General features: G+C 42.8%; 1 protein-coding gene across 1 annotated transcript in view; it reads right to left on the bottom strand.

Moving 5' to 3' along the window:
• TTC34 (tetratricopeptide repeat domain 34) overlaps positions 1 to 27,566 on the bottom strand; it is an 85,081-nt gene that overhangs the window by 17,575 nt on the left and 39,940 nt on the right. The window contains exons 6-7 of the mRNA XM_072156331.1: positions 17,822 to 18,095; positions 15,801 to 16,015 (exon numbers count right to left, since the gene is read on the bottom strand). Coding sequence (XP_072012432.1) covers positions 15,801 to 16,015; positions 17,822 to 18,095 — 489 coding nt within the window. The remainder of the gene's footprint in view (positions 1 to 15,800; positions 16,016 to 17,821; positions 18,096 to 27,566) is intronic.

Raw genomic sequence — 27,566 nt, 5'->3', positions numbered from 1 at the left:
TGTCACAACTTACAATTCACAAAGCAACAACATAGCCAACATAATCCGTAGACATTGGTCCAAACTTTCAGGTGGCGCAAATGCCATTCCAGAATCCACCATTGATGTCTTACAAAAATTCGCAAACTATAAGAGATCGACTAGTACGAGCTGATATAGGGCCATTCAAAATAACCAGACAAAACGGGGTATTGGGTCAACTTAAAAAGGGATGCTACCCTTGTTGCAACTGTGTAAATTGTAGGTACATGGAAAAAGGTCCCCACTTTACACATAATGACAAACAATACAATATTGCTTATTACCTAACATGTGACAGCACATACGTGATTTATTTACTCAGCTGCCCCTGTGGTCTAGCCTATGTAGGCGAAACCACGTTAGAGTTCAAAACACACCTTAACCAGCACAGATATACTATTCGCTCCAAACGAAGGGACCTCCCAGTCCCAAAGCATTTCACGGAAGTGGGGCATACAGAGAAGAAGTTCAAACTTATTGACCATGTACCACCACTCCGACGAGGGGGAGACAGGGAGAAAATTTTAAAGAAGAAGGAATTACATTGGATCTTCACGTTAGAAACACTTAGACCCAAGGGCCTGAATGTAGATTTCAAATTAAGTACACTTTGAAAGCTGGATACCCACCGAAATCATCTTGCAGGCATCCACCCTGATCTTCTCAAGTTTAGGTCTCATATAGTGATACCATATTTATCATTGATTCTTATACATGTTTCTTTCTTTTTCAGAATTTAAGAAGCCATTCCTGGATGTTCCCCTGCGCTATATTTTTGTTTTTCCTCCTATGATCAACAATGTCTATCTTTTTTTGCAACTTTTTATTGTGTATATGTCAATGGTCATCGGATCTCCATCGATTGCGCCACCAGTTGCATTGGCTGAGGCTCCACTATCATTGTTTTTACATTTGTGTATGAGAGCATGTTTGCCCAATATTCTGTGTGCTGGCGCCCCTAGCCAGGGACTCAATACGCATTATCATGCCAGTGGCATAACAAGGAGGGGGTACAATATTTTATAATGCTACTCTGTTACCTTTACCCATAAGAAGCATTTGTTTTCTCCGGGAGGTGTTAATCATTCCTCGCCACACTTATTCTGTCCCGCTTATATGGCTGTGACGCCGTGACACACTTCACACTGAGCATATCTTGTATTGCCTCTAGCGTAGTTCAGGGTGTACATCACCCCTTTAACTTTTTTTTGTAGCAACTTTCTGTAACCTGCACATGTTCTATATAGCAGACAATGGTACTAAGCTGCCGTTATGTCAGATAGACTGTCCATTTTTGTGGCGCACGCACATTTTGGCGCATCCACATTGTGGCGCACGCATCGGCATCTGGTCACCATGACAATTTGATACACAAGCCGGACTTATCTGGCGCATGCGCATTGTGTCGCACTTGGCGTGCGTTCCATTTATGTGTTCCACAGCGTCTTTATTGTTTTTCACACTCTGTGTCAGTTCTTGGGAGGATCAGAGAGGACTACAAGCGTGGGGACACATCCAGGAGGAGACAGGGAATTCTTTCCCTCCGGCACTAGCACTACAGCACTTTGTGGATAGAAGGTTAGCGGCTAATTAGCATGTTGGCACATTGTTTTAACCTAGTTTATATATCTTTATACTATTTAATGTGTTCACATTAATACACTGTTGGTCTTTATGTATTTTTATGCATTTTTGTACAATTCAACACTAATATGTAAATATGGTAGGCGGATCTTTGTTAGTCACATGACCTTGTATGTTTGTATAAATTTCCGCTGATTGCACTATGTAAATGGGTTGAAAAAGGCTCTCTTGAGCCGAAACGTCGCTATTGTATTATGTGATGGAATAAAAGAACCACATTTATTTTTTCACCACAAACGGAGTGCTGCACGTTTTCTTCAAATCCCTATCTGGAGGATTCTAGGCCCAGTCCTGGGTTGCCTGCACCCACCTACTCAAGACGTCTTGAGTGCTGCTTGTATTTTACCATTGTATATAGAAAGATATATAGATAGAAAATAGGCAAATTATAGGAGATAGATAACTAGACGGATAGATGATAGATACATAGACAGGAGATGGATGATAAGCAACTGGGCATTCAACCAAGGGGTATTAAAAGAGCAATAAATCCTCTTCCCACAAATGTCCACATGTGAATGCCCAGTTTGCCGCCCCTTAATGCCGGCCCTGACTACTCCCTACTCTTTTCTCATGACTTATCAGATGTCTCACCATATACCTCAGCCTGACCATTGCAGCCTGAATAAAGTAGTCCATAACACTGATCACCATAGTGGACAGTTGGGTATTGGAAAGTTCTTTCACGGAATGTCATTCAGTTTTCAAATGTAATTTTCCTCCAATGTATGGGGTCTTTTTTCATATTACATTTTGCACTGTCTGTGCTATTTATTACTTAAATTATAAAGAGTACCTATCCTGCAACCGCGCAACTACAACTAGGCTTGGCGCTCTCTGTCAGACTAGGCGGGCAGTGGCAAACTCACCCTGCGACGTCCCTGCGGGCTAAGGCCATGCTTGCAGCAAATAAACTGCCCTGGCAAGGATGAACCCACTATCAGGAGCAAACTAAGGGTCCCTGAGCGACCCTACAAGATGACAGGAAACCTACTTCGTCTGGCAGCTACTGGATGGTGGAGCGGACAGCTAACCTGAATACAGGAATAGACCAGTGTTCACACCGGTACACAGAAACCGACACAAGTCTGAGACAGGAAGGTGGGGTCACACTAAGAGTTAAACGATACTGAGGGACAAACAACAGATGAAGACAGACAAGCGGAGTCAAACAAACCGGGTCAAAACCAAGGGTGGCAAGGGTACAGAATCTTATAGCAAATGAATGGTCAGTAGGCAAAGGAGAAGTCAATACACAGACTAGCAAGAGCACTAGATACACAGATTAGACTGCATAACCAGCATCCAATGAAGGGATTGGGCAGAATATAAGGCAGTAATGGACACTACCTCCAGCACTGACTGGTTCAGCCGTCCATCATTAAAACTGCAGGTGCAGACCAACCGAGTTCAAAGACACACCCAGCTTTCCCAGGATTAGAAATGGAGCTGTCAATCACTGCCAGCTCTGTGTGTGGTTTTCCGGCAAGAAGCCTGAAACCTGATCCCATCAGTACAATTTGTCAGCTCTGACAGTTACACAGAGAGATATTTAGGTACTATGTTCTATGTTAAAGACTATAAAACCCTGGGCTCATTACACTGCAGTCATCCTGTGACTTATAGTTCCTAAACAGCTGGAGAACTACACAGCTTGTAGCGTTACACAAGAAGAACTTGCTAGTGATTTAGCTTCTCTATTGTCTCTGTGAGAAATGGATGTCTTGGCAGATTTCCTAAAACGTACACCTGGAAAAACAACAACAAGCCACCTATTTGGGGTTTGAAGAGGGTTAATGTAAGTTTAAGAGCCTTTTAGACAAAGCCTAATGGCAAAATAAATTGTGTTTGACGAGCAGCAAATTAAAACAGAAGGAAATTCATTTACACCAAGTGATATAAGATAGCAGCCTACACAGCTCTATGTACGTCAGCGGGGGATTCATTACCTCCAGATATGCTTGAAGGGGTATGCAGCACATGCTGCAGTACCAGGACTCAACAGCATCTATTCCATGGGAAAATGGCTTCATCTCTGCAGGATGAGGGACCGTAAGATTTTTAACACATTAAAGGTTTTATTAGGGATATTTTTTCTGTAATGCTTAAAGGCAGTTAAAAAAATAAATACATCTCACATTTTATCTGGAAATTCACACTCACTTACTGCTAGTATGCAAGTATTGGCTGGGAAGGCAGAGTGACAGGGATCCAGTCAGAATGACATGGATACAGCCAGAGTGGCAGATGTCCAGTTGGAGTTCCATGAGTCCAGTCAGATTTGCAGGGATAAGTCAGAGTAGCGTGGATCCAGTCCTAGTAGCATGGATCAGTCAGAGTAGCGTGGATCCAGTCATAGTGGCAGAGATCCAGCCAGAGAATCAGTGATCCAGCCAAAGTAGCAGTGATCCAATCACAGTGGCACGGATCCAGTCAGAGTAGCATGGATCCAGTCAGAGTGGCAGGGATCCAATCAGATTGGCAGTGGTCAGACAGAATAGCATGGATCCAGTAATAGTGGCAGGGATTCAGTCACAGTGGCAGGGATCCAGCCAGAGAGGCATGGGTCCAATCACAGTGATTAGTCTGAGTAGAATGGATTCTATATGAAAAAAAAGCAGATTGGATACAGAAAGGGGGACTGCTGTGTGGCTGGGTTACGACAATTTGTCTATGTGGGTGATGACCTAATGTGGCCCAGTCTGGTTGCGCACCTGGTATGTTTAGTCCAAAAAACTAAATTGACAACAAAGGGTACCCCTTACTTGCAGGGGAAAATGGACAAAAACACGATTGGGTAATAATAAAATTGAATCTTTATTAATGCTACACATATATAGATACAAAAGAGACAAGTGCCAACAAAACTGACACTAACATGTGGATGAGAGGTATAACATACAATAAGAACTGAGTGGTTTGGCACAGATGAAAAAGCGGACCAAACCAGACAAAAGAGGAGGGTGAATAATATACACTGTATGTGAAAAAGTACAGCTGAGCAAAAGGTGTATGTTAGATACAGGATATCTCCATATATCTAGTGTATAGAAACAATTACGGAGCAAACCCTAAAAAGGGGGAGTAGGTATGTTGAATCGATATTGAAGAATACGTGCCAGCTCTTACCAGATTAAGGGGGGTAGTAGTACCCCCGGTAGACCGTGTCCCCGACGCGCATTTCAGATCGGGATGAGCCTTCGTCTGGGGCTCATCCCGAGCCGAAACGCGCGTTGGGGATGCAGTCTATTTTCACAAATACAGCTAGTGACAGGTTCCCAAGGTGCCCTATTAACTATATGTCACCCTTATTTTAGTTAAAAATTGTTTCTCACACATATCCTTAAAATTAACTTTAGGTTATAGTATCTGACATCACAGGGGGGGATATCCTGCTTAGCTGGCACCTTCCATCTACTCCTCCCTATACCTTATGCCTCCTTACTATTCAGCACTTCATGTCATGTGACTAGGGTGATGTCATCTAAGGTCCGTTACCTTTACACCCCATTTATGTATCTGATCACATGAAAACACAGCATGGCTCCATGTACTTATAATTCTCCCCATCCCCCATGAAGGATGCTGATATTTCATGTGATCAGATAAATACATGTGGTAGATTTTGCAAATGTAAAGGGTACAGGACCTTAGATGACATCACCCTGGTCACATGACAAGAATGTAACACAAGGCACTGTGAAAAAATATGACACAAGTTTTTCTGTAATTAAAGAAAAATGTATTTGTCCGTAGTTGAATCTTGGCAGTCAGTGACTAAGTACTTGCTACATACAGCAGCATGTCCTAGCAGTGAGAACAAGGAGGCAGGACAGTGCTCCAGGGCATCTTTTAAGAGAGGGGACATAACATTGGCCCAAAGTTTAAAGGGTATAGATAAAATGGTAGGAGGTCCATTTGCATTTTTGAACTCCTAAATAGGACGTCAAGTTTGAGGTTTTCTATGTATCTATCATCATCTATATATGCCTCTTTTTACATATTGTAGTAGTGCAAAGATTAACTATAGCCCCTTAGTATAAGGGTGATGGCACATGTGGCGTTTGGAACGTGTTTTTGGCCCTTTTTTAAGAAGTCTGTCAAAAAGCTGATGCGTTTTTGACCAGTTTGAATTAAGCTAATTGGTCAAACCTGTCAAAAACACATGCGTTTTTTAATGGGCCGCTTAAAAACAGCCCTAGAACGAGTTCAAAATGCCATGTGTGCCCTTAAAGATACAGCTGCCACCCTACAGTCATTTAAAAAAGATATAACACATAATGTTGCTATCAAAGCTCCCCTTTAAAAATTTGGCCCACCTTAAAGGAAATCTACCAATTATTAAGCAGTAGATAAACTCTTAACACTGCTGGTTAAGTCCCAGCAACATGATTATAATACTATGTCCATTAGGAGCACTGCTCCTGTATTTTACACCTTCCCACAGTGTACTGGAAATATTGTGGCAGCAGTGAATATCTATACTGTGCTGCAACAATATTTCTACCACACATTGGTAGTGCAGAGGGAGCAGGGAGGCGGGGGAGAAGGGCTCTGGGCGTGTCTTAGAACCAGAACCTCACGGGTTGGAGGGTCTCTGGTGACACCCCTCAGAACTCTGGCACTTAATTTAGTCAATTATAGTAAAAATAAATACAGTAAGTAAAAAAGAGGAGCAATGTTTGTAATAAACATAGTTTTATAATGACTCCGTAGCAAATCTTAGGATAACCAATTAGAAGTTGCACATAATTGTACATAAAAGTTTTGAAAATCTGGGTGACAATCTCCGTGGCCACCTAGAATAAGGGCCACATTGATTGTTACTTATCTTTCCCAGCCAAACTTGTCAGTGGTAAATTCCTCCACTCCTTCTGCATTTTCTAGCATTTTAAGATGTTGGTGTGAAATGTCTGTTAGATTTTGTTACAGTTCCAAACATCATCATTGATTGAAATGAACAATGATAGATGTGTTATGTTGACCTGGAGGCAATATCTGAACTCAGAGGGTGAGAAATCATTGACTTTAGTATAGCCAGCTATACATTGAGGTTTCAATACATGTGACGAGTTATCACTTGAGGGGGTAAAGTGTACGCAATTCTTTCTTTGTTGTAAGATGAAGGACATATCACATAGCAGTCATGAGTACTTTATGACAATACTATGGCCGTTGCTTAGTACTGAATACACCATATACCTTGTGAATATTGAATGAATGGAAAGTTCTGAGAAGTATACCTCCAAATGAAAACTATAATGTGCTTCCTCCACCTATTTGTGAGGCCCCATCTCCAGCCACAGTGAACTTCTGCCCAGGTTCTCACTTCTCTACAAACCCTAAATGATTGAATATCATTGCAAGAGAAGTTAGCTCCTGCTGGCCATTAAACCCATAATATTGGATTTCTTAGAATCCCCTGTTAACATCAATCTCCAGAGTCCCGGTCCTTCCTGGTAACAGAAAGTGGATTCACATGCATACTTTCATTGACCCAAGGGGATTGATGGTTGCAATGCTGTGCCATTTCAATCAGTGAAACCAGAGGCATAGCTGCCTGGGGGGCAAGGGGAGCAGTGTCTCCAGGGCCCCAGACTTTGAGGGCTTTCAGCTCTCTCTCTGTGTTCCTAGCAGGGACACAGAAGAGTTGTATCCAGGGACTAGGCTGTCCTGCTCTGCTCTTTAGTAATACATGTTTGCCGGCTGTGACATACATGTATTACTATTGACCTTCCAGGACCTGTGAGTTGAACCCTCAACAGGTCCTGGTTGTGCAGAACTGCTGAAAGGAGACAAAGCACATGTGTGAGGTAAGTGGTATGTGTTTTCTGTGTGTGTATGTCTGTCTGTCTGTGTTTGGTGTTTCTATCTACACTACAACTCTACACCTATCCTACACTACACCACATCTCAAAACTACTACACCCATCCTACACTACAATAAAGCACTACACCACTAACACAGTACTCCTATCCTGTATATATGGGCACAGCACTGCACTATTACTCCTACCCTGTGTATGTATGGCACAGCACTGCACTACTACTCCCATCCTGTATATACTTGGACACAGCACTACTAGCACTACTACCCTGTGTGTTTGTATATACAGGCACAGCACTATCCCATACCTCCCAACCGTCCCGTTTTGGGCGGGACAGTCCCGTTTTTTAACCCTTGTCCCGCCTGCACGGACTGTTAAGTGAAAGTCCCGGTTTTTTTGCGGTTTCACGGATTTTTCCGTTTTGTCCCGCCCCCGAGTCCCGCCCCCCCGAGTCCCGCCCCCGAGTCCCGCCCCCGTCCTGCTCAGGATACAGAGAAGCCAGGGGGCGGGGTGCAGCGTCCTCCTCCTCTCCAGCTCCCGGCTGTCTGCTGCAGAGCCGGCACCTCCCCCATCCCCTCCCCTGGGAGGCAGAGCCCTCCCTGTCCTCAGGCTGCCACTTGCAGGCACATGGATGGATGGATGGATGGAGCAGTGCAGAGTGTCATGTTCTCTGCACTGCCGCTGCACAGCAGCCCCAGGGGATCATCCTCCGTGCAGGCAGGAACTCTCCAGCTCTGCTACATCAATGGCTCCCTGCCCCCACCTCCTCCTCCTGCTCCTCACTGAAGTTCCTCTGATGAAGCAGAGCCGAGTGTGTGCAGCTGCTGCAGTGTGATAACAGGTACTCTACAGTGACTGCAGGCAGCAGCTAAAGGGTTAAACACTTCACTTTCCTCCATAGACCCCCTGCCCCCATCCCTAACCCCCCCAGTGCCCTTCTATTCTGCTTTTATTGTACCATATACTTAATCCCTTAACCCCTTAAGGACACAGGGTTTTTCCTCTCATTTCTCGCTCTCCAACTTCAAAAATCCATAACTTTTTCATGTTTCCGTGTACAGACCTGTGTGAGGGCTTATTTTGTGCGTAACAAATTTTACTTTCCCGTAATGTTATTTATTTTAACATGCCGTGTACTGCGAAGCTGCAAAAAATTCCAAATGTGGAAATTTTTTTTTAAAAAACCGCACGTGTCACGTTCTTGTGGGCTCAGTTTTTTCGACTTTGACTGTGCACTCAAAATAACACCTCATCTTTATTCTTTGGTTTGGTGCGATCGCGGTGATACCGGATTTATAGGTTTTATTGTGTTTTAATACATTTTCAAAAATTAAACGAATGTGTGCAAAAAAAAAAATAAAAAAATTTTGCCATCTTCTGACGCTAATAACTTTTTCATATTTCGGTGCACGGAGCTGGGGGTGGGGTCATTTTTGGCGAAATGAGCCGACGTTTTCATTGCTACCATTTTGAGGTCTGTGCAACATTTTGATCATTTTTAATTTCATTTTTTATGTGATGTAAAAAGGTGTAAAAGTCGCATTTCGGACATTTGGGCGCCATTTCCCGCCTCGGAGGTCACCGCCGCCCGTAACCGTTTTTATATTTTGATAGATCGGGCATTTTGGGACGCGGCGATACCTAATGTGTTTGTGATTTTTACTGTTCATTATGTTTTATATCCGTTCTAGGGAAAGGGAGGTGATTAGAATTTTTAATATTTTATAAATTTTTTTTATTTTTAAAACCTGTTTTTTCTTTTTTTTCCACTATTTCTTAGACCATCTACGGTACATTAACCCTAGATGGTCAGATCGCTCCTACCATATACTGCAATACTTCTGGCTCATTGTAACGAACCTGCAGAAGCCATGTAGCCTCGTGTCAAAAGAAGACCCGAGGCTACCACGGCAAACGATCGCCGCCCCCGATGACGTTCGGGGGCACAGCGATCGTAAAAAAGACTTTGCCGGCGACAATGACCGACTGCGGTTATTAGCGGTGGGGGTTTTCTGCAACATGCAAAACCCCCCACCTTGTATGAAGAGGACTCAGCCCGTGAGCTATACTCCTTATACTCTCTGCGTCGTAGAGCTACGGCGCAGAGCGTTAAGGGGTTAAAGGGGTTTTCCCACAAATACAAGTTAGGCTCTATCCATAGGACAGGGCTTAACCTGCTGATGTGTGGGGGTTTCAGTGATGTGACCCCCATAGATCATGAAAACGAGGGGTCTGTTGGGGTCCACATAAGGTCCATGTCATCGCTCTATGACAGTAATGGAGCAGAATGGTCATACACGGCCGCCTGCTCCATTACTCTGACGGAACGATTTTTGCGTTTCCATATTTCACTCCCCACTTTCAAAAATCAATAACTTTTTTATTTTTCCATGTACAGAGCTGTGTGCGGCCTGTTTCTGCGTAACAAATTATACTTCCTAGTGACAGTATTAAATATTCCAGGCCCTGTACTGGGAAGCGGGAAGGAAAATATCAAATGTGTTTTTTATGGCTTTCACTGCGCGCTCAATAGGACTCCTCCCCTTTACTGCGCTCCATAGGACCCCTCCCCTTTACTGCGCTCCATAGGACCCCTCCCCTTTACTGCGCTCCATAGGACCCCTCCCCTTTACTGCGCTCCATAGGACCCCTCCCCTTTACTGCGCTCCATAGGACCCCTCCCCTTTACTGCGCTCCATAGGACCCCTACCCTTTACTGCGACAACGAGCATGTCTCCCCCCCCTAGACAACAAGCATGTCCCCCCCCTAGACAACGAGGATTTCCCCCCCTAGACAACGAGCATTTCCCCCTGCTAGACAACGAGCATGTCTCCCCCTGACCCCTAGACAACGAGCATGTCCCCCCCCAAGACAACGAGCATGCCCCCCCCTAGACAACGAGCATGTCCCCCCCCCCAGACAACGAGCATTCCCCCCCCCCCTAGACAACGAGCATGTCTCCCCCCGACTCCTAGACAACGAGCATGTCCCCCCCCTAGACAACTAGCATTTCCCCCCCCCCCTAGACAACGAGCATGTCTACCCCTGACCCCTAGACAACGAGCATGTCCTCCCCTGTGGCTGCGTGCCCTTTTTTGTGTGTTTGTGTTATTTTTGTCTTCCAGGACCGTGCCTGCTGTGGACTGCTTCGGATTCGAAGGATTACGTCTATGACCGACATTTCTAACAAATAAAATGGTCAACGAGGGTGTGTCTGCGTCTTTTGTTCAATAAAATTTTCTGAAAACGGTGTGATTATTTATTTTTTTGCGACACTCTTCATAGTTTGCCGTAGTAGTGGTGCCGGCTAGGTGACGGTGCTCATTACTAAGGGCTGGCCTTAGTGTTTGCCTTAATTTTTTTGGCAAATTTACACTAACGCCCATACCATTACCCTGGTACCCACCGCCACCAGGGGTGCCGGGAGGAGCCGGGTACAAACCAGTACCTGACCGTCTATAGATGGTCAGGTGTTGGGGCGGCTGCAGGCTGTTATTGTTGCGCTGGGATAGCCCCCTAACAGTGGCCTATCCCAGCTCAGTAATGGCAGGCTGCTGCTGCTTTTTTGTATCAGGCTGATTTGAACAATAGGGGCACCCCATGCCGTTTTTCCCCCCCATTTTTTTGTAAAAATGGGGGAAACAGCCTGGGAGCCCCCTTTAAAGGGGGGACCCCACGCATATTTTTGTCAAAAATTTGAAGAAAAAACGGCATGGGGTGCCCCCTATTTTTCAAATCAGCCTGATACAAAAAAGCAGCAGCAGCCTGCCATTACTGAGCTGGGATAGGCCACTGTTAGGGGGCTATTCCAGCGCAACAATAACAGCCTGCAGCCGCCCCAGCACCTGACCATCTATAGACGGTCAGGTACTGGTTTGTACCCGGCTCTTCCCGGCACCCCTGGTGGCGGTGGGTACCGGGGTAATGGTATGGGCGTTAGTGTGAATTTGCCAAAAAAATTAAGGCAAACACTAAGGCCAGCCCTTAGTAATGAGCACCGTCATCTAGCCGGCACCACCACTACGGCAAACTATGAAGAGTGTCGCAAAAAAATAAATAATCACACCGTTTTCAGAAAATTTTATTGAACAAAAAACGCAGACACACCCTCGTTGACCATTTTATTTGTTAGAACTGTCGGTCATCGATGTAATCCTTCGAATCCGAAGCAGTCCACAGCAGGCACGGTCCTGGAAGACAAAAATAACACAAACACACAAAAAAGGGCACGCAGGGGGGGACAGGCTTGTTGTCTAGGTGGGGGACATGCTCGTTGTCTAGGGGGGGGGACATGCTCGTTGTCTAGGGGGGGACATGGTCGTTGTCTAGGTGGGGGTACATTCTCGTTGTCTAGGTGGGGGTACATGCTCGTTGTCTAGGGGGGGTACATGCTCGTTGTCTAGGGGGGGGCATGCTCGTTGTCTAGGGGACATGCTCGTTGTCTAGGGGGGGCATGCTTGTTGTCTAGGGGGGGCATGCTTGTTGTCTAGGGGGGGCATGCTCGTTGTCTGGGGGGGACATGCTCGTTGTCTAGGGGGGGGCATGCTCGTTGTCTGGGGGCGGACATGCCCGTTGTCTGGGGGGGACATGCTCGTTGTCTAGGGGGGGACATGCTCGTTGTCTAGGGGAGGACATGCCCGTTGTCTGGGGGGGCATGCTCGTTGTCTAGGGGAGGACATGCTCGTTGTCTAGGGGAGGACATGCTTGTTGTCTAGGGGGGGCATGCTCGTTGTCTGGGGGGGACATGCTCGTTGTCTAGGGGGGGGCATGCTCGTTGTCTGGGGGCGGACATGCCCGTTGTCTGGGGGGGACATGCTCGTTGTCTAGGGGGGGACATGCTCGTTGTCTAGGGGAGGACATGCTCGTTGTCTGGGGGGGCATGCTCGTTGTCTAGGGGAGGACATGCTCGTTGTCTAGGAGGGCATGCTCGTTGTCTGGGGGGGGCATGCTCGTTGTCTAGGGGGAGTGGAATATGCCCCCCAATTATATACATAAATATACATTGGTGCCAGTGGATGCGTTGAAGGTATGAGCAGTGGCGTGGCCAGGGGGTGTGGTTAGGGGGCGTGGCTAGGGTGTGGCTTCTGTGGGTAAAAAAATCGCCGCGGCGCGCTTCGCGCGCCGCCATTTTGTCCCTCTTTCTCCTCCACAAAAGTTGGGAGGTATGCTATCCTGTCTATATATGGCACAGCACTGCACTACTGCTCCTACCCTGAATATACATGGGCATAACACTGCACTTCTCCACCTACCCTGTATGTATATGGGCACAACACTGCACTACTCCACCTATCCTGTATATATATGAGCATAACCCTGCACTACTGCTAATACCCTGTATTGATAGGGGCACACCACTGCATTACTACTTCTATCCTGTAGGTATATGGACACAGCACTCTACTACTCCAATGCTGCACTATGCCTCCTATCTTGTATATATGTGCACAGCCCAGTATTACTAATCCTATCCTGTACATATGGGCACAGATCACTATTACTAATCCTATCCTGTATATATATGCACAGCACATTACTACTACTCCTATCCTGTATATATAGGCACAGATCAGAACGAATACTCATTTCCTGTATAAATGGGCACAGCTCAGTATTACTTCTCCTATCCTGTATATACAGGCACAGAACAGTACTACTACTCCTATTCTGTATATATAATGTATATAAATTGAAGATTTTCCATTCATATCTGTCATTATGCACAGCTATGTAATATGATGTAACATGAGTGATGGCTTTCAATAAATATAAAGTGATGGCTTTCAATAAATATATCTTGTTTTAAAGTTAAAGATAACCTGTCAGGTGGATTTGGGACACTGAGCCATCCATAGCTCATTATTGACCAGTGGTTAAGTGTTCCAAATTGCCCTGTATAATTACTGTTTGTGACTGCATTAAAAAAAATGTCCTTGGTCCGGGGCTCTCAGCACCTGCGTTATACTGCTAGTGATGCTGGAGTAGTACTCCCTGGCTTCGCTGCTCAAGGGCTGTAGGTGCAGGGCTGTAGGTGCAGGGCTGTAGTAGAGTCCTATGTGCCTCCACGGACTCACATCTGGATAAGTATAAACACCCCATAAGAACAAATCCACCTGATGGGTTCTCCTTAACAATTCCAAGATCCCGCTGGTAGAAGTCAGAGTGGGTATATGGAAGAGCCAGGAAAAGTGTATGAGTACAGGGAAACCCCTACATTTTTATACATACGGGGGTTATAAATAAGGAGGACTGAGGAGAACCAGCATCTACCACTATATGGTCACTGTATGGTGGAATACTGGTACACCTGGGTTGGGGGCCCACTTGGTGAGTTTTGCCCACACTATGCTGGTCCTTTAAACATAACCTTCTAGACCTACTCCACAAAACATAACCTAATAACACTTACTACTAACCATAATCCCTAATGCTGATGCATTATTCTGAACTCACTGACCATAAAACCACTACGCTCACGAAATGACCTAAACTTTCAAAATTGAACTTATTAAGCATAACCTTTTTTGTATTTCACCCAGGCACCATTATATACAGGGTAAACCAAAATGTTACATTGTTATATCCTACCACTAAAAGAGTTTATCTCAGACTATCAAATCGTGTGAGTGTTTCTACTGAAATGCTAGCGAAAAATTAGAAAAATTTTGCAAACATTGATTTAATGGGATGCTATCAAATGTTTTTACGGCAATGGGCAGCAGATCTCTGTTATAAACTGCAGTTTAAATTTAGATAATTTTATTTAGCCTTAGAATAAAATATTTTTTGCTTGATTAATGTGTCCTGTTGAGGCTGCACGTTGTGGCCCTGACTAGAACGTCAGTAAACACGGAATTGTGTTATAATAAAAATATGTTCCAGAATAAATCTTGATATACACGTCCTGTTGTCCGTAATGGGAGGTATGTTATAAAACAATGGATCACACTTGACTTGTTTTACTCAGTTCATTAAGTGCCTGCTCAGTGAATTAAGTAACTATGTATACATAAAAGTTTATATTTTATTTGATAGGCGTATATCATATTAAAGGGGTTGTTTCAGGATAAGTCGGTGCAAAGCTGACACTCAGCACAGTCATCAATCAACTGTTAAAGACAAGAAAAACACAGTACAGGCGGTCCCCTACTTAAGAACACCTGACTTACATACGACCCCTAGTTACAAACAGACCTCTGGATTTTGGTAATTTACTGTACTTTAGTCCTAGGCTACAATAAACATCTTTAACAGTTATCACAGGTGTCTGTAATGAAGCTTTATAGTTAATCCTGGTTCTTATGACAACCCAACATTTTTAAAATCCAATTGCCACAGAGACCAAAAAAATTTGACTGGGGTTACAATAATAAAGTATCCGGTTCCGACTTACATACAAACTCAACTTAAAGACAAACCTACAGAACCTATCTTGTATGTAACCCGGGGACTGCCTGTACACAGAGTTGAAAGCAGATGACTCTTTGTCCTGTGGTTGGGTGTAATAACTGTAGGGGAACCTTCAATGAATTAGAAAGGAGCAGCGTTATCTGCATTATTGACAATAACAATTTTTGGAAATCCCTATAAGAAGCAAATAATTGACTAATTTTCAACAGAAAACCGGCACATACTGGGCCATAATAGTATGGTGCACGTTGTTAAGTACCTTCCTGCCGTGCCATAATAGTATGATGTGCGCGTTGGGAAGGTACTTAACGTTCGCCATACTATTATGGCGTACAGTATGTGCAGGCACCATAAAGAACGGATGTCAGCTGCATATTGCAGCTGACACTCTGCTGTAACACCCACGGGTGTAAACCCCTTACACACTTCTGAACTGGATTGGACGCCCCCTGCGCCACTTAACGGGGGAGTCCAAGCATCCGCTGGCAGCCTCGGGGTCTGGCCAGTGCTTTGGGCTATGTGATCTTCCCTGGGTGCCAGCCCTTCCTCCTGGCTGAACCCGGCTGTAATCTACTGAATATGCACAGCATGCTCAGTGTATTAAATAGCACGGTGCATTGCACTGTGATAGCTCTATGTGAGCTTGAACAAGCTATCAAAAGATCGCTTATTCAAGCCAACCTGTCAATAAAAAAAGTTTAAACAATATAGTTTTTAAAATAAAATTAAATTGCTACATCACTGCTGACAACCACATATCAGCAAGCGTGTGTTTATAGTTTGTAACCTTCCAACAACCTGTATAGGAGCTGCTCCCATAAGACAATACAAATGCTTTGTAGGAACTTCTGACATTTGTAGGAAGAATAAAAACTTCTATAAATTGAAATTGTTACCTGTGAAAGACTTTGCCTTTCCCTTTTATCCAAAAATTTGACAAGAGTTTCTAGTTCACTGGGGTTTTTACCAGCCAAAGTGGATAATTCTTGAGCTGCTGCCAGAATGTTGCGGCACTTGACATGGAGGATGCCATATCGAGCTTTAGCAGATTCATCAATGACGCTGTTGGTGAAAGACCTTTTAAGGTGTGTAAAAGCTTCTTCATATCTCTCTAAAGGTAGTAGACAAGGGAAAATGGGATTATTTATAGTCTTGTATTACCTGCTTCTTATAATGTTCTATAGACTTCTTTATTCAACTGATCTGAAGATTTATGTACACGGCAAATAAATTGGAGAACTTGTGAAGAAATGTGGCAGCCTGTTTCCTCAGCGAGAGCAAATGTCATAGCTCGGTCCCTCATGTATTTCTCACCTTCCAGAGTATACTCCTTCACCTAATCCATTTTATACAGTACTGCTTTTTTATTTGCTTCCCATTCTCTCCCATGCCAGTCTATGGAGCTGGCCCACAGTTAAAAAAGTGGATCCACTGATGATCCCCTTATCTCGGTGGAAATTACCAGGCAAAGACCAGTCAGCAGGGTTTAGACAGGGCTTCTAAGTCCATAACAGTCCAATCACTATAAAGCTATGGTCTACAGTGGAGGACCCCATTAAATGATTTAACCAGTGGGCCCTAGGTTCTCCAGTCTGACACTGCATGGACGAAATCTGTGTGATGTTTGTTTGTAACAGTGGTTATGATTCATACATGAGTGGACAGTATCCACTTTTTTGCAGATGAAAATAAAGAATGACATTTGTTAGAAACAAGGACCAGAAATGGAACAAAACAAAGATGTATGAAGAGGTTGTGTGAAATGACCCTTATTATATTGGGGCCCATAGTATATAGTTATATTATATTGGGGCCCATAGTATATAGTTATATTATATTGGGGCCCATAGTATATAGTTACCTGCGGTGAGACACTTTTTTCTCTATTGATGTTTCATTTTGCCATTGTGTAACAGCTATATTATCTTAGGGAATATAATTGTTATGTCGCTATATATCAGTTATGTTTTATGATTATGACCTTGTTTATCTCCAAGACATGTCACTCATCGACTATAACATGTTGTACTTAGTCACAGTGTCTTGTGGCTAAGCCCGGCTTTTGAATACTGATCATCTGATGTTGTGGTAAATGACTCATGGGTTATGGAGTGTAAGAATTCAAGTATATAAGACTTATCATATCTTTTGTTTGTCTTTACATTTCTTCTTTTACTTACACCATAGACTTGTGACCCTTGGGTCCAAGGATGTCCATTGGCACCCACTCAAGGTAATGGATCCTCACATGTGCTGCAAAATATAGTAAATGTCCTATATTTGGAACGCTGCACATCGTGGCCACTCTGCTTTCTATGGAGAGGGGAGGGGTGAGAATCACTGACTCCTCCCTTTCCACCTGGCCACGTGCTTCACCCAAGTTAAGCACATGGTTGTGTGCATGGAGCCTTAGGCCTGGTGAGTGCAGCTAAAAGTCATTCAGAGTCACAGCTTGCACTTGTAGTTTGCCAGTAGGAAAGAGACAGAGAACTGATAACTGAGAACTATAGATAACTTAGGACATTGTACTGTATAGTGTGTTGTACCTCCACGTATTTTTACAATCAGGCCTTATGTAAACAGTGCTCCTGGATTTTTTTTAACATCAAAGCTATACTCACTAGCCACTGTGACAACTGGCCAGCCCAAAAGCCCATCCAAAACCCCTCACAATTCTACTGCCGTAATGGCCATCCTTTCACCTATGAGCCTATCCTCCCTTGACTTGCCAGAAGATCCCCAACTACAATGGTATTTGCTATGATTGACCTCTAAGGTTGACTCAACTCAAATGTACATGCTAAATATAAATGAATGTAATAATAACATGTTAACAGAGGCAGCATTACATTTATTACATTTACTATGGAGTTAGGTTGAACCAAACGACCTATAATTGTATCATTATTTTCCATACCTTTTGCAATAAGGATATCTGTATACAGTGTTTGAATTTTTCCTTGCATTTTGCCAATTTTACAAAGTGATTCTGTGATGATCTCCAAGTCCTTAAATAAAGGGTCGCTTTGCAGACTCTTATTGGCACTGAGTAACTGGGTAAGGCCTGTGCGGCAGTGGTCATGTAACCAATTCACCACCTGTAACTGAGTCTCTGACTGTAAAATGTGGATTTCGTGGACGACGTAACCGGCATGTACTCGGAAGGCCAGCACCAGGTCACACACGGCTTCCTTTGTAATTAAAAATAGAAAAAAAATAGTTATTTCCAACAAAGACATTACAGCAAGTCATTAATATCTTAATGGTTAGTAACCTCTAGACATGGAACAGTGTAAATGATGTATTGTTAGCGCAGGTAAATAGAATAACTGGAAAGATGCCCAACTTTTTAGAACTGTAGTGAAAATGTTTGCTGGAAAGAAATGTGCAAAGGAATCTCAAAGGATTTTGCATTTAACCCTTAAAGGGGAATCAAACTGATGGTCAATCTGAGGGTGGGTTTCTCTTTCTGTCCTAACCAAAAAACTATCTTTCTCTAAGCCTTTAACACTTCCTAACCTGATCTAAACTTTATTTTACAAATATGCAAATTATCAGCAGAGGGGTGTGGAGTAGCCTCCTGGGCTGTGGGAGCATTGCCTATTCCACACCACAGCAGCTACTACTGCCCTGCCTTCACGTTCCTACTTTTGCTGTTGGCTTCCTTGGAGCTCTGCGCAGTAGTTCTCCTCCAATTATGTAGCTTTTGGCAATAATTTTCATATTTGTAAAATAAAGTTTAGATCGGGTTAGGAAGTATTAAAAAATTAATATCTGACCTTTAACCTTAGTAGGTTTCTATTGTAGTCCCGCAAAATGATGTTTTGACCACTGAAACCTTTCACTCCTTGTCGAATACACAGAGACAAATTCAAGTTGCATTAGCCAAAAAGATGGGGACAATGCAGAATCAATTACCTTTGGTTTCAATTTATTGTAAAGAAAAACAATAAAGTAAGACTTTATTAATACTACTATACAGTATAGTATTAATTATGTTGTAATAGTACTATAGTTGTAAATATGTTGTAACAGTACTATTAGTAATACAATGCAGGAATGAGAACACAAGCAAGCATATTTAGAGAAAATGTACCGTACACAAACCAGCAGAGGAAAATAAAAAACTGCAACATTTTTTACTTTTTAACCGAAGACAAAAGAGAGTTGGAAGAGAAGGGTTATTTAAATCAAGGCCCAAAGTTCACAATTCTTTGGAAGTCCAGCTGGTGTGTCTGTGTATCGAAAAGCAGAACCATTGCATTCTGCAGCACCAGGGTCATAGGTGATAATACAGGGCTAGTTTCAGGTCACTTTGACCTCACAGTGATTTAATAAACACAATTTAGCCATAATTAATCACACACTCCAATCTCTGGTGCTCTAAATCTAGTCTTTTCACACTGCTACCATCAGGAATTGGCCCATCTCTCATTTCAGTATTTAAAGACAATGGGGCTTATTCACTTAGGGTTGTGCTACTCACTTTCGTTGGAATGTTCGCCGTTTCCGGGATTTGTGTAGCTTTCACAGGTATTTAACAGGGGTTTGTGCTGGGATTGTGTCGCACACGATGGAATTGTGGTGGAGTTGCGCTGGCTTTCATTGGAAATTGGAGTGCGTGCCATCGGACGATTCAACTTATTCGGACAGAGTGTGGGATTTAAATTTTTAAATTGTGTCGCAAGACAATGCACTTACATGCAACATGAAGAAGATGGTGAACTCTGTTGGACCTGAGTGGGGAAGAGGTACATGCAGGATATCGCATGATCTGGGGCGCATGATATTGCAGCACAGGGCATTATCGTCGAACAATGCACCTTCTGTGAACTCCAAGGAACGGGTAAGTAAATGTGCCCCAATCTGTCAACTTGATATGGGATAAAAAAAACAGTAAGTGGTCATTGTGGACCAGTGTTTCATTGCAGAGTCCTCAGGCCATGCAATCCGAGCAGCACACGTTGCGAGTGTAATTCGCATCACACTGGCGAGTGTGGAAGCGCTGCATTTGGACAATACTGCATACACACTACTAGTTCCTGCAGTTTATGAGTCTGTATATATACTGTATGAACTAATAGGTATTTTTTAAATGTCGACAACAGGACACAATGGGGCACATTTACTAAGGGCTTTGCACCGCTTTGCAACGCACTTTAGTCAGACAGTTCCTGTTCTTCATGGCTAAAACGGCTTGCACAGGTATTTAAGAATTGTGTGCGCTGCGATTGTGTCGCACGTGACACTTTTGTGGCGCAGCTGCGCTGGCCTCCATGTGACACAAATTAGAGGGCCGGCCGTTGGGCTGATTGACTGATTCGGACTGAGCACGGTATTTATCATTCAAATTGTGTTGTACGCCCAATGTTAAAGATGCACCACAAAAAAGATGGGGAACTCTGCCGGACCTGAGCAGGGAAGCAACACATTCATGATTTCAGGTGCACCTGCCGCACACTGCAGTATAGATGGACAATGCATTTTCTGTGAACTCAAGTGACCAGGTAAGTAAATGTGCCCTAATATCTCAGATAACTTCAAATAACTTCAAATGTAGCAAGGCAATCTACAACAAATCAGATATTCTTAACGAGATAAAAAAACGTAAACGTTTGCATATTTACTATATTCCTATGTGACTCTCCATATAAATCTAGATTAATCCTTTCTGATTGCAAAAAAATATAAAAAAAATTAAAAGAATAATACATTTCATTGTCCTCTTGAATTGTGTTTCATAAGTTTATCTCAGTAGAGGCTGTTCTTTGATGAAAGCTTTTAAATCAGTGCGTCCACCTCCCTGGAGAACGGTGATAAAAATAAAAAAGACAGAAATGGCGTCTTCTTAATTGAGCTTAGGTTCTCTGAGGCATCTGGGAAAAATAAAGTCTAATCTGAGCTATTGTAATAACGTTACCTATCTACTTGCACAGTCATTACTCTGCCATCAAACCTGCTGCGGGACCTCTTGAGCTGAGTGTTCTATATCAATGGCGCTATTAATAACACAGGTGACGCTTTAATTGTCTGCTCTTCTGTTAAGGAAAAGGGGAAATACTGCAAAACCAGATTTCTGAAAATAATACGTAATAAATCAGAATAAATATTCACCTTTTTATGGGCTTTTTATGTATGTAATTAAAGCCTAAACCATATCTGGGCAGAAGTTCATGTATGGGCATTGCCACTTTATTCAATTCTGAACTGGTAAAGAGAAAAAAAATCAGACCCCCACCCTTCTCCCAAAGAAAAGCCCCAACTTGTTAAGTTTTTGTTGCTATGGATTATCAATGACACAAACTGATAATTATTTCTCCTCTGTTGTTGGGAAGACACAATTATGGTGGTAATTTGGTGGCAGCACCACTCAGTGAAGGTGCCTCCATTTACTGCTAAGGAAAGGAGGAGAAGGGAATCTTTTTAGTTTTCCTCCATCCCTCTCTACAAGCAGGAAAAGGGGCCACTGTAAATTGTCTCAGTACACAAAGCCTGCACACTAGACTGCAAAGGTTTATACTACACTGCAGACTTACCATGGGGAAGATTTATACTAGATTTGGTGGATGCCAAGTGATGTCGCACCCACTAATGTAGGGACTCACTAAACAAGGTCACTGTGAAAGGCTTATGCAATTTGATCAAGATGTAACAAAGCACTTTAACCCCTTCTTGCACCATGACGCCGTACCAGTCGGGTCATGGTGCATGTAGAGGGCTCACAGACTGAGCCCTCTCCAAAGCGGGTAAGTCTTTGCTGCATATTGCACTGGAGTGTGAAAAAGTTATTAGTGCCAGAAGATGGCAAGATCAAAAAAAAGGTGGTTTGTACAGGTGGTTTTAATTATTGTAAATGTATGAAAACATTATCAAACCTATACAAATTTGGTATCCTCATGATCACACCGACCCAAAGAATAAAGTAGACATGTCATTTGGGGCAAACAGTGAAAGCTTATAATCCAAGCCCACAAGAAAATGGCGCAAATGTGTTTTTTCACCATTTTCACTGTATCTGGAATTTTTTTTCACTTTCCAGTACATGACATGGAAAATTAAATACCATCACTATGAAGTACAATTTGTTATGCAGAAAACAAGCCATCACAGAGCTCTTTATGTGGAACAATAAAAAAGTTTTTTGAAGGTGGGGAGTGAAAAATGGAAGTGAAAAAACTAAAAAGGGCCTTGGCGTTAAGGGGTTAAGTTGTGTTTATTAGTGTAGCCTAGCGGCAATAGACAATTTTAAAATGTGTGGAAGTGCAATGCTGTGATCTCTTTATCTCCAAGTATAGTTTGAATTCGGTCCCCTCGTTAGGTTTTTTCGTGGTATCAGCACTCATTTGGCTTAGGTGTTTTTAATTTGCAGGAGATGTCATCTAGTGGTCTCCTAGTTAATATCAGTCAGTTTCTGAAACCACATGGAAGGCTGAGCATTGGACCACATGGTGTGGTACTGCATGGCATCTGCTGTTTCTGTGGTGTGGTGCTGGTGGGCACCTGGAGCCCCGAGCCATGGGGGCTATGTCTGCCAGTATGGGTACTAGGGGGCTGCTGGGTCTTGGTCCCTAATGGCGCTGTAACTCAGGGACGGTGCACACCATGTTATGCTACAATTTTAGGTTTATTTGGTTACTGTAGCCGAGGGGCAATAGATCACTGTATAATGTGTGGACGTGGAGTCCTGATCTTTTTCTCTCAAAATGTTGGTAAGATTTATACTATACTCACCAGAGCAGCAGCATTTACACCAGACCAGTACAGTAGACTGAGGACTGGCCATGGATAAGATTTATACTAGACTACAGTCATTTACACTATACTAAAAGGCATTCTACAACATGCATTCAAGCTATCCACTCACTACCTAAACTCATACATTTTACATGTATATACAATACATACTGTATACACAGTTTTACCACTGATTAACAGATCCTTGTTATCATACCTGCAGAGCTCACTTATTGCAAAACCACTGGAAGGAGAAGGGATAACTTGAAAATGAGGGAAGAGGGGCAGCCACTTTCTTTTACCCCTTCTCTTCTCCAGTACAGACAAAATACATACAGCATAAATATACATACTGCTCCACTCCTGGATCTTCCTTCGATTTTGCCTCACTTTTCTAAATAAGGGGTTAGGAAGGGCTGGTGTGAGGGTTGACGTGTCCATTTATCTACAGAATCCTACTATACAATGGTGTGTGGTGAGTGGACTCTCTAACTTCCTGGCCTAGGGGTTCATTCACAACTGCGGCCTCTGGGACCCCTAGAGCTATGTCACTGGGCCCACCAAAACATCCTCTGGTCCTCCAATGGATATGGCCTGGGCAAGAAATACCTCATGCTTGGTGTAGCAGTCTAGATATTAGACAGTCTGTGGTACTACTGGTGAAAGGTGAAAGTTTTAGTTGAAGCTTTATGCAAATTCAGTATCAGTATGCGGTCGGTACAGTACCCAACCTGTCCCCTCCAGTCAGTTGTGATCTTAAAGTTCCATCACAGAGAAAATAAAGCATTCTGGTAAGAAAATGAGGATCCTGAAAAGAGGGTCCCCCCCTAATAAGCCTTATGCTAAACCAGAGCCCTCTATGCTCCCTGGCAACAAAGATATGATAGGTGCTCAGCTTTCCACTGTGTCTTCCAGAGAGGTTGCCCAACCCAATCCCCCCCCTCCTCCACTCCAGATAAGAGAAAAACAATTCCTATAAAACATAACAAGACTTCAAGATGTTTTAACCTGGAACATTGCCAAATTACAACACAGTTCCAAACTTATGCTGACGCCGACATCCACACATAAGCTTCCTCTCTCCCCTCACCTGACCTTTACTGGTCAAATCCAAGCTGGGCAAATAGCATTAATAATATTATAATAACAATGGATGCATGATTGTGGTCTGCCATTAATACTTTGCCATGTGGGAACAATGAGTTTTGTGTACCATCATCTTTCATACCATCTCTGGTGCCAAGACCAAACAATGACTTGTCTTCCCACCGAATTCTCAGTACAAGAGACTTACACAATCAGCACGTTCACAGATATATTGAGAAACCTCTAAAAAATAAGTACACAAGGTGGTGGCAGACCTGGAACCATGTAACAAGCAGAAATACAATATAATTTTGGCTTGAGTCCTCGTGTTATATGAGGTCAGCAAATATTACAAAAACACAGTTGAATAAGAGTAGTGGTTATAATGATTTTAAATGTTGGCACCCTATATATTTTTTATCCTATAAAATGGGAATATTACTTCCAAAGCTGCTCCTCCATTGAAGCAATTTTTCTTTTATTCTGGAAATTAATATTGGAAATGGACAAAGACTAACAACTTCCTGTATCTGCCCTGAAGCCAAATTTAGGCTGCCAGCAGTTCCCATTAAGCAGTAAAACCATTGATATTTCTACATGTACATCCATTGAGCAATGTATAGTGTAGATAAGGGATCCATAGTGACTAGCCTGGCAGCTTTCATCACATGGAGGAGCATGTAAAAAGTAGTAAAAACCAGCTGTAAAACATGTACATGAAGTGTATAGTCTGTGCTGCATGTGCACTGGATTACAAATCACACCTGTGTAGAAAGAGTCTGTAAAGCAGAAGGTAGGGGAGTGTTGCTGCAGGGCAATGTATGACACAGCTTGAGGTGTAAAAAGAGACAGAGAATGTTCTGCAGAATCACGCTGAGAATGAACTAATAGGGTACAGGGGAGACATTTTACCTTACTTTTCTGTGTAGGAAACTTCTTCACTCACACATCAGCACACACTCAGCTCTCAGCTACACATGACCTCCCCCTCCCTCTAGAGATCGGATTTTGGCGCATTGGTGATGGTTTTTACGTGTCACAAATCGGGGGGGTGGGCCGTTGGTTAACCCGACGGATTCGGACAATGCGTGGGATTTGATATTCCAAATTGTGTTGCAAGCCAAGCACTTATGTGCACCGGGAAGAAGAAGGTGAACTCCAGCAGACCTCAGCGGGGAAGCGACACATGCAGGAAATTGGTCGCACAATCATAGTGAATCTCAGCAGCTCCAAATCCTCATCAGACACCGCACCTCGGGGATCGCGACTAGACGGGTATGTAAATGTGCCCCACTGTGTCTTGTACAATGTAAAGTCTTTTCAGTCACAAGGTAAGTGCCCAGATCTCTGCAATTTGATGACTATTAGTTTTGGATCCATACATTTATCACATGTCCTAAGTATATGTCATCATTACATGCTTTTAAATAGTTTTGTGATAATTGTTTGGTCCATTGTATGTAATAGCAGCACAAATGCTAGGCAGAGGCATACATTAAAGGAAATCTACCTTTAGGATTATAAACCAAGCACACTTACATGCTCATGTGTGCCATTTCTGGCAGGATCTGCTCTTCTTTTAGCTTTTATACTCATGTTTATACACAAACAAGGCTTTAAAAATTATTCAAATTATTCACAGCTGTTAATGGAGCTTCGAGCCTCTCAGACTCATTTCCATAAAATTTAAAGCCCTTTTTCATAAAGCAAGACCACTAGAAGCTAAAATAAGGGTGCATGCTGACAGAGGGGGCACACACCAGAATGTAAGTGGGTGTGGTATACTATCCCTGATACTGGTGGTAGATGTCCTTTAACCGGTTAAGGACCGGGCCCTTTCCTGTTTTTTCATGTCCATTTTTCACTCCCCACCTTCAAAAATCTATAACTTTTTTATTTTTACACGTAAAGAGCTGTGTGACGGCTTGTTTTCTGCGTAACAAATTGCACTTCATAATGATGGTATTAAATATTCCATGCCATGTACTCGGAAGCGGGGAAAAAAATTCCAAATGCAATGAAAATGGTGAAAAAACGCATTTGCGCCATTTTCTTGTGGGCTTTGATATTACGTCTTTCATTGAGCGCCCCAAATGACATGTCTAATTTATTCTTTGGGTCGGTACGATTAAGGGGATACCAAATTTGTACAGGTTTTATAATGTTTTCATACATTTACAAAAATTAAAACCTCCTGTACAAAAATATATTTTTTTTATTTTGCCAACTTCTGGCGCTAATAACTTTTTTATACTATGGTTTACGGAGCTGTGGGTGGTGTCATTTTTTGAGAAATTTGATAATATGTTCAATGATATCATTTTTAGGACTGTACGACCTTTTGATCACTTTTTATAGATTTTTTTTAGCTTTTTCAAAATGGCAAAAAAGTGCCATTTTCGACTTTGGGCGCTATTTTCCGTTACGGGGTTAAACGCATTGAAAAACCGTTATCATATTTTGATAGATTGGGCATTTTCAGACGCGTCGATACCTGATGTGTTTATGATTTTTACTGTTTATTTATATTTATGTCAGTTCTAGGGAAAGGGGGGTGATTTGAAATTTTAGGTTTTTTTATTATAATTTTTTTTTTTAACTTTTTTTTATTTTTATTTATACTATTTTTCAGACTCCCTAGGGTACTGTAACCCTAGGTTGTCTGATCGATCCTATCATATACTGCCATACTACAGTATGGCAGTGTATGGGGATTTTCTTCCTCATTCATTACAATGTGCTATCAGCCGCGATCGGTGCTAGCTAGCAATATGCAGCAAAGACTTACCGGCTATGGAGAGGGCTCAGCTCGTGAGCCCTCTCCATGCAGCGTGACGTGACCGCCGCCGTGAATACACGGCGGGCGGTCGCGAACCGGTTAAAGTCTCTGGGTCCTCCTGCAAGATCCATGTTGGGGTCTTTTTAGGCCTCTGGACTCCATTAGTAACTGTTGCACCCCCCTAATCAGTCGATCTGGGACCTGTAGAGTATTTGATCTGTACAACCTGATGTTGTGATGTTTCTCTTCCCTACTTTTTTAGTATATGCATTTACCAGTGGCCACAATTTCTACTGCACAAAGTGTTCTTCAATAAGCGCCTCGTTCTTCCACTATTTTGTGCTGTTTGCTAAGATTGAAACCCCCTAACTACCTTAAGTGGGGCCTACACTTGAAAAGCCATTTGCGCTGAGAACAAAATTAGTTAAATGGAACGATGAGCTGTGATTGACCTTGACAAGTGTATGGGTATAAGATAACGCTGGGGAGTGCAAGTGCCGACATGTCATTTACAGGCTTTTATATTAATGTGGATGCATCGCCGCTTCTTGTTTTCTTAGCTTTTAAAGTCAAAAGAGATAGAGATTGTCTCCTTATAGGACCTGTCTCTCGCTGCGCAGTCCCTTCAATGGCTCTCTCCCTCTTGTAGAGATAATTAGAAGATGGTCTTATATAACAGGAAGAAAAAACACACATTTACAAAGACTGCAGCCTTTTATAAAATGGCCTGAAACTGCCCATCCCTTCCAGCAGCTCTTACTTCTTACTAATATACATGTAGAAGGTTGCCTCAAAGAACAGGGATGATGATAGATGGCAATATGATTGCAAGATCAGATTATATTGGACTTGTTTGTAGTCTGTTACCATAGAAACACATAGATAAGCATAGGAACTGTAGACATAAAATGTACTGCAGTTGGGTGTTGTTTCACTCTTTCTAGGTCTGCAGCCATCTGTAGGGGAGTTTTAGATGCTTTTTGTTGTAAATATGTGAAATACAATTTTATCATACTCCAATATCTCTACAACAGTGTAGAAATAAACATATCCTATGGAACAG

This window comes from Engystomops pustulosus, chromosome 6 (genome assembly GCF_040894005.1).
Source record: "Engystomops pustulosus chromosome 6, aEngPut4.maternal, whole genome shotgun sequence".
Classification (NCBI taxonomy): Eukaryota; Metazoa; Chordata; class Amphibia; order Anura; family Leptodactylidae; genus Engystomops; species Engystomops pustulosus.
Note: the sequence above shows the minus strand (reverse complement) of the source record. Positions and strands in the feature narration are given on the sequence as shown.